The sequence below is a fragment of the Trichoderma reesei genome, assembly GCF_000167675.1.
Source record: "Trichoderma reesei QM6a unplaced genomic scaffold TRIREscaffold_5, whole genome shotgun sequence".
NCBI classification, from domain to species: Eukaryota; Fungi; Ascomycota; class Sordariomycetes; order Hypocreales; family Hypocreaceae; genus Trichoderma; species Trichoderma reesei.
In genome coordinates, this window is record NW_006711152.1 from 134783 (window position 1) to 153729 (window position 18947).

The following is an 18947-nucleotide window of genomic DNA, read 5'->3' on the forward strand; positions in this document are numbered from 1 at the left end:
CCCATCAACATGCGGCTGTGTGACTTATCCAGCCTTGCGAGCTGGGTCCTCGTGACAGTAGCTCTGCCTTCGAGCGGCGCTGCTGCCAAAGGCGTCTCGCAAATACCTTCAACACGTATGTACTCAGCTAATCTTCTGGTATATGGGACGTGTTTCATGCTGTGTGATCAACACTAAGACACATCTGTAGATTCAAGTCAAAGCAAAGGAAATGGACCGTGGGCTCACGCGTATCGTCGCGCCGAGAAGTTAGTGCGACAAATGACACTCGAAGAAAAGGCCAACATCACGCGCGGATTCACCGGCGACAATGTCTGTGCCGGCAACACTGGCTCTGTTCCTCGCCTGGGATGGCCCGGCATGTGTGTCCACGATGCCGGCAACGGAGTTCGCGCAACCGACTTGGTCAATTCTTATCCCTCTGGCATCCACGTCGGGGCGAGCTGGGATCGAAACCTGACGTACGAGAGGGGGCTTCATATGGGCGGGGAGTTCAAAGCAAAAGGAGGTAAGAATTTCTGTTTCTCTCCGTCCTTCTTCAGTATCAATTCTTTGCTTATGGGCACCGTCAGTCAACGTCCCACTCGGTCCCAATGCTGGCCCGCTAGGGCGAACACCTCTGGGTGGTCGAAACTGGGAGGGTTTCTCCATCGATCCGTATCTCTCTGGCCAATTGAACGCAGAGACAATCACTGGAATGCAAGATGCCGGAGTGATTGCGAACATCAAGGTACTATCCGGTGATTTGGAAGGAGCATGTTGTGTGTGTAAATTACTATACTGATCTGTTGACCCCGTAGCATTTCATCGCCAACGAACAAGAGACGCTTCGGCGTCCCTACTTTGGTGTCGAAGCTGTTTCTGCAAATATCGATGACAGAACCCTACACGAATACTATCTCTGGCCCTTTATGGATAGTGTGCATGCTGGCGTGGGATCCGTCATGTGCTCCTATAACAGGATCAACAACACGTACGGATGCATGAACGACAAGCTTATGAACGGAATTCTCAAGGCTGAATTGGGCTTTCAAGGTTTCGTCATGCTTGACTGGAATGCTCAGCACGATCTGCAAAGCGCCAATGCCGGACTCGACATGGTGATGCCCCTCGGTGGTTCTTGGGGCAAGAATCTGACAGATGCTGTTGCAAACGGGACGGTCAGCGAGTCTCGGATTACGGACATGGCCACGAGGTAAGATGCCTGACCGCACTGTCGATACATGAGTTCGTGCTTACTTTGCTTCGCAAAGGATCATTGCTGCATGGTACTTAGTCGGTCAAGATGGCAACAACTTTCCAGTACCGGGCATCGGCTTGAAACAGCTCACGAAACCGCACGAGCAAGTCGACGCACGCGATCCCGCATCGAAGCCCGTGCTTCTGGAGGGCGCCATTGCAGGACACGTTCTAGTCAAGAACGAAAACAATGCGCTACCGTTCAACAAGAAGCTAACCATGATCTCCGTCTTTGGCTACGATGCTACGATCCCACGCACAAAGAATACCGACATTCTTTTCCAGCTCGGATATACCTCTTCGCCGGAGATGGCTCAGGCCGTACTTGGCAATGAGGCGCATTTCGACCAGGCAGCAAAGGGAGGGACAATTATGACTGGCGGGCGAGCTGGCGCAAACGCTCCATCATACATCGACGATGTACACGGCTCTTCTTCCCCTATTTGCTGTAGAATTTTTTTTGACTGACGATTGATCTAGCCGCTTGCTGCTATCCAACGTCGAGCCCGCAAAGATGATACTTGGGTAAATTGGGACCTGGACTCCTTCAATCCGGAAGTCAATGCTGCTTCAGATGCTTGCTTGGTCTTCATCAATGCCATCGCAACAGAGGGCTGGGACCGTGACGGCCTCCATGACGATTTTAGTGACGGCCTTGTCTTGAATGTAGCCGCCAACTGCTCCAACACGATTGTCGTCGTTCACGCCGCGGGCACTCGCCTGGTTGACCAATGGATTGAGCATCCCAATGTTACTGCCGCCGTCATCGCGCATCTTCCAGGCCAGGACAGCGGTAGAGCCCTCGTGAAGCTTCTTTATGGCGAAGCCAACTTCTCTGGCAAACTTCCCTATACAATTGCCAAGAACGAGAGCGATTACTCAGTTTACACCCCATGCCAGCGACGCTCTCCCGAAGACACCGATCCCCAGTGCGATTTCACCGAAGGCGTCTATCTCGATTATCGCGCTTTTGATGCGAACAACATGACTCCCCGCTTCGAGTTCGGATACGGGCTCAGCTACACGTCGTTCAATTACTCAGCTCTCTCCATCAAAAAGGCAAAGGGCCTTCGGCAGTCAAGGTGTACCGACGATCTTTGGCAAGCCGCTGCACAAGTCACCGCAAGCATCACCAACAGTGGCGGCATGTCTGGAAGTGAGGTTGCGCAGCTGTACTTGGCCATTCCAAATAGCCCGCCAAAGCAATTGCGCGGATTCAACAAACTGTTGCTGCGTCCACATGAGTCTGGAACTGTTCACTTTGGACTCACGAAGCGAGACTTAAGTGTTTGGGATGTTGTTTCTCAGTCGTGGGTTATTCAGGAGGGTGAGTACAAGGTATTTGTTGGGGCGAGCAGCCGCGATATTCGACTCAGTGGAAAACTGCATATTTAGGGAGCATAGCTTATTGAGCGAATTCGTTTCTCTTTTCCTCTCTACGATCTCCTGGGCTAGTGTTCACACCTTTGTGGCATTATGAGCTTTTGTTCATCGAATGACAGCGGCGTACAACCGCAAGCCCGTATCGGCCTTCACAGTCACCGCCGTTCCTGCTGCAATAAAGAAGATGAACCCGCTCTTAACGGCAAGCTCTTTCCCATCTCCCTGAATGGCGCCCTCTCCGGAAACCGCAATAGCGACTGCCGGGCCCTTGTGGCTCTGGATCTGTTCTTCCGAACCGGCCGTCAAGTCGATTCGTACCAAGTCGAATTCGCCAATGGGCGGCTGATACACCAGGGTATGCCCGTTGACTCCATCTTTGCTTTGCTTTGCAGGCAAGATAAGGCTTTCTCCTCGCGTGCTTTCATCGATCTTAAGCGTCTCGGCAAAGAGATCGATGTTGTCGCGGTCCGCAACGGGGCAAAGCCCGCCACTCAGCATGTTGTTGGAACGGGCCATGCACTCCACAATGTCCCCGGATAGGTAACAATGGATGCCGTCAGCCGGGATAAAGATTGCTTCGCCAGGTTCTAGGACAAGAAAGTTCATGCACAGCACGGCGACCAGTAGTCCCGGATCCGTCGCAGAGTATTGCGATTGCAGGCGGCGAATAAGCTCAAACATGGAGCTTGGGTATCCGAGGCTCTCGATGTCCTCTTGCGACTGTCGCTTTAGGTCTTCCTCAATGCCCTGAATGGTCTGTTCGTCTGCCTTGAGTATTCCACGAATCACAGCCCTCAAAGTTTCATCAGTCCAAGACTTTGTGCCGTCTGGCACGAAGCGCCGTAGACTGGGGATATTAAAGATGGCGGAAATCTGGTTGATGTCTCTCCATCCAGCAAATAGTTCAAACTTTGACAGCGCTACCGCAATCTCCGGCTTGTGGTTGGGGTCTGAAAACTTTTCGGGGTCCTTCTCATGAAGTTTCGCTGCAAGGGATTTGTTTGGGTGGATTTGCAGTGGAAGAGCTTTGGCTATTGAGAGAATCTGTAATGCCTGGATTAGAGGCCAGTACTCTTGCCAGAAGGGGGACTCTCAGCATACCTTTGGCAGAAATGGAAGATTGTTTCCGAATGTCTCGATCGAGTATGAGCCAAGCAGCTTCTCTTTATGAGCCTTCAACAGCTCGGCAAGTGGCTGGCCAGTCTCCAAGACCCTCGCTGGAAAGTCTGGATAGTCGCCAAACCACATCTCTGAATACGGCTCATCATCCTTGATGGTAAAATCTGTCCCTGGTGTCTTTTCGCAGAGCTTGGCGGCGAGAGACTCGTGTCCTTTTTTGCCCCATGGATAGTTGTTGCATGTTCCGCTCAATTGGAAGAGCCGCGGTACATCTGCCATGATGAACTGTTTGCTACGTCCAAGTGGATATGGTATATTTGCTTCGTATTGAGAAGAATAACTGAAAAGAGTGGTTATATAGAGTAATTTACCGTAGATGATATTGGTGACCATACATTGATGTTGTGCCTTCCCATTGCTAGTACCTGAGGATTATTGGGAAGGGTAGTATATCAAGTATATGGAGGGTGGACATGTAGAATACGCCACCCGGGCAGAATGTAAGCAACGGGGGGACATCATGATTACCTCACGACCGAAACTCTGCCAAGATTGCTAGTGGAGTTGGAAGAGCTTCATAGCTGCAATGACCAGCGGCCCGTTGAATCTTCAATATCTCATCCCATAATTTCTAATGGCACAATCGTCATGGGCCACCTTTAGGGTAACGCAGACCGACTGATAGCAAAGGAAAAGCGGGAACAGCACGACACAATAGATCTTTCTCTCTACATACGAGCAGAACATAGCGCAATACTGCCTGTAGTTCTAGTGCGTTTATGGTCGATATACCTTGCCTGTGAGCCAGGTCTGACAAACTGCCTATCCTTACAAGCAAAAGGCCGGATTGCGTATGTACACTTGTGCCTTATTGACTTCTTTGAGCCAAGTGATCCAATTTCTGTCCAGCAATCTAACTGATACTTCCACGCGAATGGTCTACGCATTCAGTCTGGGGTTGTAGAAAGGCCCCGAGCCGCAACAGAAGACAACCTTATTGCACATAAGGTAGCCTTTGTCTAGTATAACTAGACTTTTCTGTTATCCAATTAGGTAGTCTCTTGAAGCTCCCACGTTCGGCGGTAGGTCCTTGAGCCTTTCACGACGCTAATTCCGCCGCTTGGATCATTATGTGGTGGTGATAGCACTGAGTTAACATAGACGTGCTACCTACCTACTTACCTACCTAAATGGTAGATAGATAAACTTGCTTTAGGTCAAAGATCGTTGCGTTCATCACCATCTCTAATTTGCGAGCGAGCGCAGGGAATCGCAACCGTCTTGCTGTATCACCCAGACTTGTCTACTTAGTGTGTTAATACAGCAAACATGCGTACCTATTGAGTGCATAACGTCATTTGGTCGCGTCGACCTGTAATTTTCGCCTCATCAGCAATTGGAGTCCTCCACTCCATGACGACACACATGTGTTGACCACTTGAGCGCTCGTGACATCATGATACCAACGTATTTCTGTCGCAGCACAGCAGATCGAGATCCTGATATATTACCAAATTACCTTTCATTTCGAGGTTTCCTTCCTCACCCGTTGGTCTCCTTATCCTCGGGAAACTCAAACGCGCTGCAAGAAACTGATTATCGCATTCAGGCACCATGGCATCACAATTCAAAGACGGTACGATATACCACATCAGAACAATCCCGAAAAGCTCTTTACTTACCGTCTTTTTTTCACAGAGAAGAACATTCCCGTGTCCAAGCAGGACTTCCCGGGCAAGGAGCGGGATATGCCCAATCCAAAGCCAACTCGCGATGAGCTTCCCGAAGCTGGCGGAACTAGCGTGACCTACAAAGCAGCCAACAAGCTCGAGGGCAAAAGGGCACTCATTACCGGTGGCGATAGCGGCATTGGAGCAGCTACGGCGGTGCTTTTCGCAAAAGAAGGCGCCGTAATTACCACTGTATATCTTCCGGACGAAGAGCAGGACGCACAAGACACCAAGAAGCAGGTCGAAGAGGCTGGAGGAAAATGCTATCTGTTTGCGGCGGATCTTGTCAAGAAAGAGAATTGCCAGGCGGCAGTGGACTTTGCTCTAGAGAAGATGGGCGGTATCGACATTCTCTTCAACAATGCCGCCTGTAAGTGGTTCTTCATGCTGCCCTGAACGACAGAATTGCTGACATCCGCGTAGATCAAATGATGGTTGAGGATATCCTTGACCTTCCTGACGAGCAATGGGTTCACACGTTCAACGTCAACATTCACTCGTACTTCTACATGGCGAAGTACTCTCTCAAGCACATGAAACGCGGTGCCGTCATCATCAACAACGCGTCTATCAACGCATACATCGGCCGGCCCGACCTGCTCGACTACACCTCTACCAAAGGAGCCATTGTGTCGTTTACACGTGGTCTGAGTAACCAGTACATTTCCAAGGGTATCAGGGTGAATGCCGTTGCCCCAGGACCAGGTAAGTAGAAGGTCTCCAGATAGCTCTTCTAGCACGCAGCTGACGGGTGTCTAGTGTGGACTCCGTTAATCCCGGCGACAATGAACGATGAAGCGCAAAAGCAATTCACCAGTCCTATGGGCCGACCAGCGCAGCCATCAGAAATCGCAAGTTGTGTTGTGTTCCTGGCTTCAATGGATAGCTCATGTATTAGTGGACAGACGATACACTGCAACGGTGGCACTGTGGTGAATGGTTGAAAACATCAGTCGACTAGATGAATATGATATTTCGAATGCAATGGTCTAGGGAAACGAAACGATCTTCATTTTGTAATCTGTGCGCTTGGCAGACATATTGTCACGACTAGACGGCGCATATCGAGCCTTTCTTCTTGGTTACAAAGCTTTTTTACTGGCAAAGTGATCGATCCTCAATTGCATCGACAATTGTCCACAATCTGGTGGCTTGCTGTTACTTGACAAAACGATGTTCTCATTGCATGGTATCGTGGGCAATCATGACCGTTTTGAGAGAACGTCAATGACACCAGGGTCAGCGCCGACGTCATCCTCAGATCATAACAGCGATAACCTCTATCACTACTCACTCCCTTTGAAAGTGTAATATGTCAATTATCCATGGTAGACTTGAACAGCTAAAATTACCGTCCTCAATCATCATTAAGAAGAAGACAATTGCTGGCGCGTCATCATTTACCATGCCTCGAACCTCAAAGCGTTTGAAGCAATCTCGTATTGAAAAGCGCGCGTCGCCATCGCCAACACAACATGACGATTCTACTCATGCTGATGAGCACAAGAGCCCGGCAAAGACTAGCCCGATGCCAAGCGATGAAGTAGATGCAGCCACCATCAACCTGACGGATGACAGTCTGCTGGATGAAGAGGAGATGCCAGAAGACGGACAAGCTCCAGCCAACAAAAAAGCAGCTGGTCAATCGTACACCCTTGGTGGTGGTTACAATGCTCTCAAGTCCTTCAATGGCCAGTATTATTCCGGCATGGCGGTCGGCGGATCTCACACCTGGAACTACGACGGCGGAGTGTGGCACGAGACCAAGGAGGAACCAGACTTGTGGAAGATAGACTACAAGACAACCAAGAGGAGGGCGAGGAAGGCTCCGGAAAAGAGCGGTGCGCCGGTAGGGACTGAGTATCACTGGCTAATCGTTGCACATCAGGTGAGTCTCATTACCGTGACCCGACACAGAACATCGACTAAGCAATCCTACACAGCATGTCCGGAAAATAGATGCAAATACATACGAAACGCATCTTGAGGGATCAAAGTATAAGCTTGCCCACAAAGGCGCAACGTCCAACACATGGTCAATCCCCACAGTCAAGGGACAGCGCGATCGCCAGCTGGAGTTGTTAGAAGACGCCAAGCGACGTGTGCAGGGGCTACCGCCCGTGCTGGGTAGCGAAAAGGTCAAAGTGAAGACAGACGAAAAGGGACAGCAGAAGCTGGAAGACCTGTTCTCAAAAGGAAATACAGGCGAAGGCGGTGGTAAGCGAAAGAGGGATCAGCCGTAAGGTAGGTAGACAGACATCCGAGCTATGTCAATCTGTCATCAGAACACACAGTCAGACAGTCGCTCTTTGTACGGCGATGAGTTGGAACCCAGGGCGAATTGTCCTATAAGATCAATTTATAAAAGGATCATCTTTCAGGTTTCCACAGGTTCCCAGTGTCTACGAAAGGCATGGGATTGGAGGCCTAGTGAGGACACCGATCGAGCATCAATTATGACAACTGTACTCCGGTCTGGCACCCCTCAAGTAGTGATGAGGGTGGAAAGAAAATAGCGGCGCCCATCACATAAGGTAGCGGCAGACCGACGGTGTTTTATCCCACTGTTGCCCCCCTCGCCCTTCATCCGCGCCGAAGGTCTTGCGGAGCCGCAATACCGCCAGGGTTCCCCTCATGGGCGGAGCCGCAATCAGGCGGATCTCGGGATGACACATGCAATGCCGAGTCGCTACCCTGTTGCATACGCGTAGGATGAAGCTGGTGAGGTAGAGAGGAACTGCCCGCTCCTAGTTCAAGTATTACACATACTGATTAGGTGTAATGTGAGAAGCGCCGCGTTGCCGGATCTGGTGATTACCAAGAAGGTCGAGGACATAGTCTACGAATTATCAGAAACACGTAAGGAGGTCAAGTTCATTGATACCACAAACCAAAGGAAATGGTTATTGCTAGCACATCGTAAGATTCTAAAAAGAACGAAGGTATCTTTGGTATCATCACCCTATTACCACACCCCCGGTTCCGTAGTCGGCCTGCAGTCTGTCCGTAGTCAAAGAGAGGAAATCGGCGGCTTTTCTGGCCATGTCCGACTTCTTCCCCAGATGCCACAAAGCCTTGATACAGTTCATGACCTTTCCAAGGGTCTCTTCGAAGTGCCCGCCTGTGTATCCCAGCTGCGCCGCGCCGTGGCGAAGAGCTTCGTCTGCCTCCCCAAGAAGTATGGCGGATGCCATGCTGAAAGCCCTTATGAGGATCATTGTCCAGGGCTCCGTCAGAATGGTGCCTTCGTTGACCGCATGATGAAAATTTGAATCGTCGTGTAATCCTTGACAAGGGATGGAAATGACTGCAAGTTCGGAGAGCTCCTGAGTGCTTGCATCTCGTATCCTCCATGCAATCCTACCCTCGGTACGTGCCCGCGTCTCGATGTCAGTTCCGAGGTTGTTGTTGTCGACAAATGCAACAAGGTCGGCTATCATAAGTGCAGCGAGGTTCCAATGACATGATATGCAAAAGAACCAGCTCCTTATGCGCTCTGGCACAGAGTCGACATCGAGCATCAACTCTCTAAAGAATGATCCGTATGTCTTGTTCCAGTAACGATAGAGAGAGAGGGTGGAGCTGATGATATCTTCCACTCTTTCCCCTCGGGCTCCTCTTCGTAGTGTTCCCTGAAGATACGATAAATGTCGAAACAGCAGGACTTTGACTGGTGCGGCTTTGGTAACAGCTTTGGCGGCGTCCTCGTACGGGCATGGCCAAGTAGGCTTATAAGCAGGGTTTTCCACATCATCGTGAACAAACGACCCAACATCCCACCTCCCCTGTGGAGGAGTGTCATCCTCCGTTGCTGTATCGGGGAGATCTTCGTCTGTATAGCGCGGGATGTCTTCGTCGGGCACGACGACGGGCCGTTCGTTCATCGACGAGGATACCGTGTCAAACATTACGGCGAACCAGTACAGGAGTCCTGCGGTCTCTTTGTTCTCCTTGCTGGAGAAGAACTGGGAATTGCCAGCGGCTTCAACTCCATTGTTGATTACCACCGAGGATCCAATGCCTCGCAGGCCTGCGTTATATCGAGCCTGTAGCGTTTGAACCTTCCGAGCAGCTCTCTCCATGTAAATGGGCGGCCCCTCTCTTGACATGATGTCGCCGAGTCGTGCCTTCACTTCGGATTCCAAGCCAACGCCACGAGAGCGAATATTCGTAGTTCCTCCAAGGTCTCTGTCTCCAGGTTCATGATTCCATGCCTTCTGTGTCAATCCAAATATCAGCTCAGCCAATGCCACCCTGTAGGACTCGAGCTCGTCAACATCCTGCAGAGCCCTTTTGGCCTGGGCCCATATCTGGTGCTGAAGGCTACGATCAAACTCCTCGGCAAACCCATCCGATTCATCACCCGAGGAGGTGGAAGTCGTGGGATACCGCTCTCTTTGTCGATGGCTTCCTTGCGCCCACTGCGTAGCAAATGCCATGATGGCAAGATGCAGGGCATTAGTGACGGAAGCATCTTGCGCAGGCGTCAAGCGCACCAAGTTTGCCGATATGGATTCGCGGTCTAGCTGGATGGCTCGGGTATATATCCTATTAGACCATGCAGTTCCCCATTCCCTGACTAGGCCCGCACGGTTCTCTGTATCCCCATGCCGCGACTGAGTCGTCAATGGATTGTTGATTTCCGTCAGCCAACATGAGAGATTGTGCTCAAGCACATCGTGGTATATCTGGAGCAGGTTTGTCGAAATCAGCTGGCTATTGGTATGTGACATCATTTCTTGGTCGACGGAAAATCTGGATAGAGAGGTGCGTTGCGAGCCACTGCCATTGGAAGAGAGTCGTCGCCTCTTGGTCAGCGACCGTAGACCGTCATCTTGCAGTGGGTAGCAATATTGAGCCGGCGAGATTGCATCGCTCCCGGGCGGATATTCAGACAATTGCGGCTCTATAGTGTAGGAAATGGTAGCGTCGGCATCGCCGGGGAGATCAGACGTCGTAGTTGGATCCTCCGATACCTCAGTCCGCAAGGAGGGGATGTCGTTCGGAATGGAGTAGTCCATTAAAGGATCTCCGAAGAGTGGTGTTTGTAGTGCTGGGACGTTCCATTCGTAGTCGCTTTTGCCAGGAAAGCACAGATAATCGTCCACGCCCCAGCTGTCGGCTTGCAACGAAGAGAAACAGTAATCATTATTGTTCGTAGCAAGCGATTCCTGAGGCATGGAAGAATCAAACGAAGAATCCGTCTTTTCACGCCTCCTCCCGGAGATTCCTTTCAGAGGGGACTTCGATCCATATGCGATCGCGCGTTGGAGTGTCTGAGCCTTTGCCCATTCCCATGTGCAAGTCTTGTTGGTCTTGTTGCAGTAAGAGCACTTGAAAGAGCTATTACCGTTATCTTGTCAAAGATGTTAGATCAAATGGATGGATACCAGCATTGTCTACGACTCAAATCACATGGGTAAGAGCTGAAAAAACATACTCAGTTGCCACAGATTCGAGCTGCGTTGTCCTGCTTCCAAGGAGGGAGCATCACATCCTCTTTTCGACCTTCGGCACTGGTCACAGCTGTGATTTTGTCGCCTCATGACAACAAAGTATTGTAATCACTATTGGACCGAGTTGTTTTGTCAAGGTGAAGAACATGGGGAAGCAAAATGTGCAGCTTGGAGTTCTTCGGTCGAATCGGGAGTTGTCTAAGACAAAAGCAGAGCGTATACGACCGTAATGCCTCCCACCGAGACTCAGCCTTTTACCTTTTAATCGTGCTCATATGACCCAGCCAATGCCACAAGCCACTCATACCCTCCTTTTGGTTAAGTAGCCCCCAGTAGTTGCCCAACCCCGGATTTTGGCCATCCTGCCGAATCCGTTCCCCCGCTTCTCCGCTTCTCCAAATATGTCTGCCTCGCGTGTTGTCGTCAGCCACCCTCGTCAAAGTCAGAACTAACCTTGAACTGGCTGTGGACTTTATAGCCTGCAAATTCCGCTTCGGTATTCAAGTTACCCACAGGGTTAGAAGGTTATTCGAAGTACACTTGGAGGATACGCCTCTTCAATCATTAAGGTAACAATGACAAGCCAGTACAATTTGTCCAAGTGCGTTTCTCACTTCAGAGCTGCGTACACTTGCGTCTCTACGTCAGCCCACAATCCCAAAACTTTGCCATCAGCGAATGGGAGTATCTGGGTGCACAATATCCCAGCCACGCCCTTTTCACGGTCGCACCACCACCAACAGTTTGCCAGTCCGGCCCAGTGAGCCACTCCTTTGGATCTGCCGGTGCTGCCGCCATTAGACTTCATGAAGGTCAAGCCCCAGCCCTGTGGTGGGTTACCAGGCACATGATAGAAGTCGTAGATAATGTTGGTCAGGTCTGGTTTGGCATCGAAGAATATTTGACGACCAAGGTTCGGAAACTGGGGGACCTGGTTGCGGAACATCTCTTCCACTGTCTCTTTGCGTAGCAGTTGAGTTCCCGTCCGCGGACAAGTGCCATCGTTCAACAGCACAGATAGTACCTCTTATGCGAAGTCTTCAGACGCTGTTTGCTACTCGTGTGGGAGATTGATGGGGATGTCAGCGACTTACTGCAGTATTCTTGGGGCTTTGCAAACATGCCCGCGCCGCCGCTGTTGAACACCCGACGAGCCTCAGCCTCCTTGTCCGGGTCAATTACCAGCGGCAGTCGATGGAGATGGTCCCGCGGTCTTATAGTACCATCTGGGCTTCGACTGTGCATATAGGCAAGCCGGTTTCGCATATCCTTGGTAGGGAACATGGACATATCTTTGATGCCCAAAGGCTGTAAGATGTGCTTCTGCATGTATGCATCAAGATTGAGGCCGCTCGTTCGTTCGACAGCCAGTCCAGCCCAATCGATGCCGGTCTGTTCGAGGCAATGTGAGCTACTCTGATACCACGAAGCCGGACTACATAACGGGAGGAGGGCCATAAATCGGAAGAGAAGGAAGGCGAGAAAAAGAAGAGTGATTGGGTACTTACACCGTATTCCCATGCTTCTCCTGGTTGGAATAATAACGGAGTGCAAAGCACATCCTCGCTCCGTCCGGAGAACTCATCTATGCCGACTGGAAACGACCAGTTTCTCAGACGTTCGTGAGAAAAGGTATATCCAAAGCCAGAGGTATGGGTCAAAAGCATTCGGAGCGTGATTTTGTTCTTCTTGTCCTCGAAAGAGCCGTCCTCACGCAAGACCTTGACGGATTTGAGCTCGTAGAGTATATCCTCAAGGTGATCGCCATCATCAAGTTTCAAGACACCTTGCTCTACAAGCTGCATGCAAGCAAAGCCAGTGAGCATCTTGGTGCATGATGCGATCCAAAAGATTGTGTCGAGGGTCATTGGCTCGTCCGACACCAAGCCCCGTTTCCCAGCTGAGTGAGCAAACAACTCGTTTCCATCCTTGCCAACAACTACCACTGCAACACCTGGAAGATCGTGTTTGGCATCAACGCAGGCCTTGTTGACTGAGCCTTGAAGATTGGAAAGGGTTTCAGCGCTCAGAGACATCTCGTTAACTGATTAATGAAAAAGGTGAAACTGTCGGCTCACAGGTTATGGTTAATTTGCATGCTAGATAATGCACACATGCGCCTTTTGTGTGTTTGTCACACTCGGGTATGCTTGTCCCGATCTGCGAGCTCGGCAGGTTTTCGAGTCTGTGAAACTCTGCCAAGTTCTTGAAAAGGTCCCATGACCCTGTTGATACGGTGCGGTTGCGTGTCCGCAACTCCTTTCCGCATATTGCGTGCGGTTCCGCATCCCTGAATCCCCTCTTTTCCTCTTGTTTTGCCAGTAGAGCCTCCTCAACCAGCCACAAGATGCAACCCCGGACAGATGGCTTAGCTGCGGGGAAATCGATGTCTCAATCTCAACCGCAGTGGGAACTGGCGACACTGTCTTCTTTGAAGTGATACAAGCTTGCTTGAGTTGGGAGGAGGTACTGCGGATTGCAAGCTGATATTGCTTCATTACTGTGTGTTGAGAATGGGAACGTAGGATAAGCCGGGTCTTTAGATTTAAGGCTCCCCATCCCCCAAAGATGATGCAGTTCATTCCTTTGTACATCATCATTTTCCTACATTATCTCGACTGACTGTAGTCTACACTCTGTATTTCAGACAAAATGGGCGATTTTCCTACGGAATCGAAAAAGTTCAACACCGAGTTGACAGACTATTCTGTGCAACACGATGACAGAACTGGCCCCTATGCGGAGAACCTTGACATTGACGCCGTCATTGTCGGCGCAGGTTTTGGTAGGATGAATTAGCCTCTTGCGAATGACAATTACAGACAGTTGCTCACATTTTGTCTGTATCACATAGCTGGCATATTCATGTTGAAGACGCTCCGCGATCGTGGCCTGAAGACGTACATCTTCGAAGCTGGAAATGACACCGGCGGTACATGGCGCTGGAATTGCTATCCAGGTGCCGGCGTCGACTCCGAGGTGCCCGAGTATGAATTCTCCTGGCCCGAGGTGTGGAAGACGTGGAACTGGCCCAACAACTACCCGAACTATGAGAACCTTCGATCATATTTCGACCACGTTGACAAGGTCATTGGAGTGAAGAAAGACTGTGCCTTCAATACGGTTGTTGTCGGGGCTCATTTTGACCAAGCCGAGGGCAAGTGGAACATCCGCACAGAAGATGGTCGCACAACCAAGGCCAAGTACCTTGTTCTGGGGACTGGCTTTGTAAGTATTCGTGACACTTGGTGCCAGCCACGTCTTTTGAGTCTTTTCATTTATGCTAATAGCTGCGAAGGCTGCCAAAAGATACATCCCCGATTGGCCCGGAATGACCAAGTTCAAGGGCGTGATCCATCATTCCTCGTTCTGGCCAGACGAGAAGATTGATGTTCGTGGCAAAAAGTGCGCCGTCATTGGCACAGGAGCATCCGGCGTCCAGATTGTCCAGGCGTGGGGTCCTGAGGCTGGCGAGCTCAAGGTGTTTCAACGCACTCCCAACCTCGCTGTCCCAATGCGCAAACGGGACCTTACCGTCGAGGAACAAGAGAAAGCCAAGAAGCACTATCCTGAGTTGTTCAGATACCGTGAGGCAAATTTTGCCGGCTTTCTCTATGACTGGGACGAGAAGAACACGTTTGATGTTACCCCTGAGGAGCGCGAAGAGTTCTACGAGAGGATCTGGAAAGACGGCGGATTCCGATACTGGGTCGCTCTATACAAGGATAACTTCTACAACCCAGAGTCGAACAAAGAGTCGTACAGGTTCTGGGCAAAGAAGACTCGCGCTCGGATTAACGACGCCAGGAAGCGCGATCTGCTTGCTCCTCTCGACATGCCCCATTACTTTGGCATCAAGCGACCATGTCTCGAGTATAACTACTACGAGCAGTTCAATAGGCCAACTGTGGATGTTGTGGATATCAAGCACAATGCTATCAAGGACATTGACGAGACCGGCATCCTCCTCGAAGATGGCACGCACTATGATTTTGATGTTATTGCGGTCGCAACAGGTTTTGTAAGTGATTGCTATCAAAGTCTTCCTTTTATGTCTGGCAACAGAGCGCTAATGGTACTTCACATAGGATATTGTCACTGGAGGTACTGCTCTTTCTCAACCCGACTCGCGTGCATTAGAAGATGCTAATCTCGTTCAGTCATGACACAGCTAGGGCTCGAGAGCGTTAACAACACCAAACTCGACGAAGAATGGGTGACTGGCGCCGTGACTTACCTGGGACTCACCGTCAGCGGGTATCCCAACATGTTCCATATATACGGCCCTCAGGCCCCAACGCTCCTCAGCAACGGTCCGACTACCGTCGAGTTGCAGGGCAGATGGATTGCCGACTGCATCCAGAAGATGCGGATGAACAATATCAAGTACATCAATCCGAAGCGTGAGGCAGCTGTGGCTTGGAAGAAGGACATTGTCGACATCAACAACCAGATGCTGTTCCCGACTGTCAGATCGACTTACATGGGTGGAAGTATCCCTGGCAAGGTGTATGAGCCGGTTTGCTACCCAGGCGGCATTCCAAAGTATGCGAAGCTGATTCGCCATGCTCTGGATGATATGTCGGGCTTTGATGTGGTCTCCAACTAAAAGCCGGTGTATCAATATGTTCTATCTGATTTGCCTACTACGAAATTGAATAGTAATGTTGTTTCATCAAATCATTATTCACAGACGCCTTTGTCGCTGGTGATTATCCGTATCAAGGTGATAGAAATGACATTAGGAATCATGATACTACTATCTGAAGTACATCACCAAGTATTACAGGAGTGAGGAATTAAAACCATCAATCTTTTGCCTCCTCATCAAGCTTCTTCCCCACATATTGTCTCGGCACAATCTTAATACGCCTTGCCAGTCTTGACAACCTCAGTGAGATTGGCGTTACCGGTCTTGATAATTGTCTTTTCCTTGGGTAGGGCCTCGAGGACCTCAGCCGAGATGTTCAAGTGGTCAATGATCGTCTGCTCTGGCGTTAAAGCAAGCCACTGAGCGACAGAGATATCAGAGAACTTTGGAGCCTGCAGGACCTCAAGGAAGATGAGGTCCTCAGTGCCTGTGTTTTCGATATAGTGGGCATCAGCCTGAGGGATATATCCAACGTCGCCAGCGGTGAAGTCGAAAGTGTTGGCAGCACTCGGCGCAGCATAGATGGTAGCACGGCCAGAGCCCTGAAGGAAGTAGTCCCACTCGTCCGAGGTGGTATGCCAGTGGAGTTCTCGCATAGCACCAGGCTGGATAGTGACAAGAGCAGCGGAGAATTTGGCGGCAATGGGGAATGTCGTTGGGTCCAGAATCTTGACGGAGCCACCAGGCACTTCGTACGCCTTTTGCTGGGACCAGTGATAGGTGTAGCCGTTGGGGCCGCTCAGGAAGCCTCCAGGGGCGGTAATGTTTTGTTTGCTAATGTCTTTGGGCTGGGGCGTTCCGTTGAAGATGTAGAGCTGATTTTCTGGCAGGTTCTTGAAGCTATCGACGGGGGCGCGGAAGTTCTTGGACAGAACGGAGCGAGGAGTGCGCGCAAACATTTCAGTGATGAGGAAAGTCCCGTTCTCATCAAAGTCGCCCTGGTCGAAAACAAGCAAAAACTCGGCTCCGTTCTCGAATGCCTGGATGGAATGAGGAACACCAGCGGGGAAGAACCAAACATCACCCTCGCAAAGATCGTCGACAAAGCTCTGGGACTCGTCGTTGATAGCCGCAACTCGAACACAACCCTTGAGAATCAAGGACCATTCGCCAGCAGTGTGCCAGTGGAGCTCGCGGTAGGCGTTAGGCTCCAGCTTCATATCGACACCAGCCATATCCTTTGCAATGGGAAGCACAGCAGTGTTTTGCTGACGAGCCCAACCAGCTCTACCAGAAGCACCTGGGCGGTTGTGAGAAAGGCCAAGGGGCCAAACGGCGTTTGGGACAGCACCAGAGTCTGTGCCAGGAGCGGCGAAGAGATCCGGGTTTAACTTTTCGTATTCAAAGGTGCGAGGGCCTGCATCAGTGCCACCGAAAGCACCGCGAATGGGTTGCGGCTCATCGACGCTGTCAAAGTCGAGATACACACCAAGGCTGGCATCTGCATCTTGGCCGTTGACCTCCTTGAACTTCTTCACCTCGGCACTATCCTTACTGGTGTCAGGAATGGGAGCAACGCCGCCCTGAAGTCCGGTGCTTCCGTAAAGGCTTCCAACGGGAGCAGTAACAGTAGGGACAGGAGGAGTGACGCCCGCAACTGGCCCAGTGTTCTCTCCGATAGATTGAATTCTGTGGTACAGTCAGTTAGTGGAACTACTCCAATAAGCAAAGACTTTGAAGGAGATTCTGTCATACTGAGGAGCCGGAGCCGCCAAAGCCAGCATCGCGGGCAAAATGCCCGCAACAGCAGAAGAAAACTTGGGATGCATTTCAACAAAGTTGCTTTCCAGATAGTTGGTCTACTGAAAGTTTGTTAGAGGCTCTTGAAGTAGAGGATGAGAAGCGAGCGGTGGACTGATTCCAAGAGCAGTTTCGCGGTATCTTTATACAAGTCGCCATGATCAATATCTTCTCAATTCTAGGCCCGAGACTGGCGACCCGTGCTCCTCGTCCATGGACTCCAATCTGTCTCGTCTGTGGGAGAAGACTCTCCGACTCCCCGATCAACACCGATGTAGACGGGATGATCCCCAGCAGCAAGTCCAGGATAGCACAATTCGATATTGTGTCACACGGGATAGGACAGTCGTGTCACGTCAAGCTCCATACAGCCCTTTGATGCTCGCGATCCACTCCCAGGCACCGATGAGCTTCTCCATACGTCCGACGATATCCCTGCAATAGAGCACTCTTGTTTGAGGCTATGTCCAGGTAAGTTCATGCGGTGTGCTCTGTGAGTTACAATCAGGGTTTGTATAGAAGTCCAGCTAGGTAGGCTTTGAGTGGCAATACTTCCCCTAGAAACCAACCTCTGCGTCCCAAGTCTACTGTCCTCCTGTATCGTAACGCGTGTCAATGCATACATGTCGGCGTCGTCTCTGATACCGCACTGTGAGATCTCTCTATGCGGTGAAAGATCTCAAGCTCTCTCCGTCTCGGAGGACCGTCGACATGTTCCTACCCCGAGAACTATGCCTAGAATTGGAAAGCATCAAAGATGAACTTGGGGTTTCTCGAGCCGAAACATCCGTGAAATTGCTCGAGTCAAAGCCCATCATGTCACATCGTGACGTCTGTTCTCCGTGAACCTGGTGGAGCGTCTTGTTCGACCCATGGAAAAGACATGGCAGATTCGTTCCGATTATCCGTTCAACGGGCCATGATTCTCTATAAATGTCAGACAGTGGATGGCTGTGCACCCCCTTCGCTCGGGCATCGGCCACAGGGCGATCGAGTCTGCCGGAAATCGATCCAGAAATGATATTGTCAAGGCTCATCTATTGGTCCATAGGCGGGCCGTGCCTAGACCCATGATGATGCACAGGGATTGGCAGCCACTTCTTGCCTCCGAGACGCTAAACGCACATGATCTGATGAGGCATTGTAACTCAGGGTTGAGAAAGACGCCGTGGGTGCATAAAGACTTGGAGCCGTGCGCTAAAGGTGTAAGTCTATTACATACTTGGATGTCTTCATTATGCTCAGTAGTTCCCTCTTCCGAACCGCATCCCTCACGGGGTTATGTCGGCGTTGCAAATCCACACAGCAACTTGCCAGCCAGAGAAGGATTCAGGGCGGCAGATTTGGTCTGCGAGGTCACATCGCCATACGTCTAGTAGTTTGGGAAATGGCTCAAGGTCTACATTCACGCCTGAAGCTCAACACCGAAAGTGACTTGCAGACACTTATGGCAAAGAATAGTCATAGAAGGCTCTTGTTGCATTTACCACGGGATTCTGTTGTTCTGTTTAGGGCCGTAATTGGACTTGAGAGGGTTCTTTCATTATACACAAACCTAGGTAGGTATGCAACAGTCCAGATTGGACTCAAGTGGGCCACCTCAGACTTCAGATATTTACGTGAGCATCG

General features: G+C 50.7%; 8 protein-coding genes across 8 annotated transcripts; 4 read left to right on the top strand and 4 right to left on the bottom strand.

The window, feature by feature from the left end:
- Window positions 1-9: 9 nt before the first annotated feature.
- Window positions 10-2634, top strand: TRIREDRAFT_76227 (glycoside hydrolase family 3; the record flags this gene model as incomplete). Its single annotated transcript, XM_006963556.1, has 6 exons — window positions 10-115; window positions 191-508; window positions 573-730; window positions 801-1195; window positions 1254-1659; window positions 1720-2634. The coding sequence occupies 6 exons, from the start codon at window positions 10-12 to the stop codon at window positions 2632-2634; spliced, it is 2298 nt and encodes a 765-aa protein (XP_006963618.1).
- Window positions 2635-2727: 93 nt separating this feature from the next.
- TRIREDRAFT_58701 (hexose-6-phosphate isomerase) lies at window positions 2728-4020 on the bottom strand (the record flags this gene model as incomplete). The annotated part of the gene is made up of 2 exons (XM_006963738.1): window positions 2728-3666; window positions 3724-4020. The coding sequence occupies 2 exons, from the start codon at window positions 4018-4020 to the stop codon at window positions 2728-2730; spliced, it is 1236 nt and encodes a 411-aa protein (XP_006963800.1).
- Window positions 4021-5489: 1469 nt separating this feature from the next.
- On the top strand, window positions 5490-6415 carry TRIREDRAFT_3055 (uncharacterized protein; the record flags this gene model as incomplete). The annotated part of the gene is made up of 3 exons (XM_006963467.1): window positions 5490-5841; window positions 5895-6176; window positions 6231-6415. 3 exons carry the CDS (start codon window positions 5490-5492, stop codon window positions 6413-6415), a joined length of 819 nt encoding a protein of 272 aa, XP_006963529.1.
- A 584-nt stretch (window positions 6416-6999) lies between these two features.
- Window positions 7000-7714, top strand: TRIREDRAFT_58639 (uncharacterized protein; the record flags this gene model as incomplete). The annotated part of the gene is made up of 2 exons (XM_006963557.1): window positions 7000-7359; window positions 7415-7714. 2 exons carry the CDS (start codon window positions 7000-7002, stop codon window positions 7712-7714), a joined length of 660 nt encoding a protein of 219 aa, XP_006963619.1.
- Window positions 7715-8428: 714 nt separating this feature from the next.
- TRIREDRAFT_105269 (uncharacterized protein) lies at window positions 8429-11017 on the bottom strand (the record flags this gene model as incomplete). The annotated part of the gene is made up of 3 exons (XM_006963739.1): window positions 8429-10500; window positions 10684-10827; window positions 10912-11017. The coding sequence occupies 3 exons, from the start codon at window positions 11015-11017 to the stop codon at window positions 8429-8431; spliced, it is 2322 nt and encodes a 773-aa protein (XP_006963801.1).
- Window positions 11018-11537: 520 nt separating this feature from the next.
- TRIREDRAFT_58717 (uncharacterized protein) lies at window positions 11538-12963 on the bottom strand (the record flags this gene model as incomplete). Its single annotated transcript, XM_006963740.1, has 3 exons — window positions 11538-11953; window positions 12022-12319; window positions 12436-12963. 3 exons carry the CDS (start codon window positions 12961-12963, stop codon window positions 11538-11540), a joined length of 1242 nt encoding a protein of 413 aa, XP_006963802.1.
- Window positions 12964-13579: 616 nt separating this feature from the next.
- TRIREDRAFT_76230 (uncharacterized protein) lies at window positions 13580-15609 on the top strand (the record flags this gene model as incomplete). Its single annotated transcript, XM_006963558.1, has 5 exons — window positions 13580-13712; window positions 13782-14137; window positions 14310-14948; window positions 15016-15031; window positions 15088-15609. The coding sequence occupies 5 exons, from the start codon at window positions 13580-13582 to the stop codon at window positions 15534-15536; spliced, it is 1593 nt and encodes a 530-aa protein (XP_006963620.1). The 3' UTR covers window positions 15537-15609.
- Window positions 15610-15790: 181 nt separating this feature from the next.
- TRIREDRAFT_58563 (oxalate decarboxylase) lies at window positions 15791-17125 on the bottom strand (the record flags this gene model as incomplete). The annotated part of the gene is made up of 1 exon (XM_006963741.1): window positions 15791-17125. A coding segment is annotated over one exon (1335 nt), but the record flags the coding sequence as incomplete, so codon positions are not given.
- Window positions 17126-18947: the final 1822 nt, after the last annotated feature.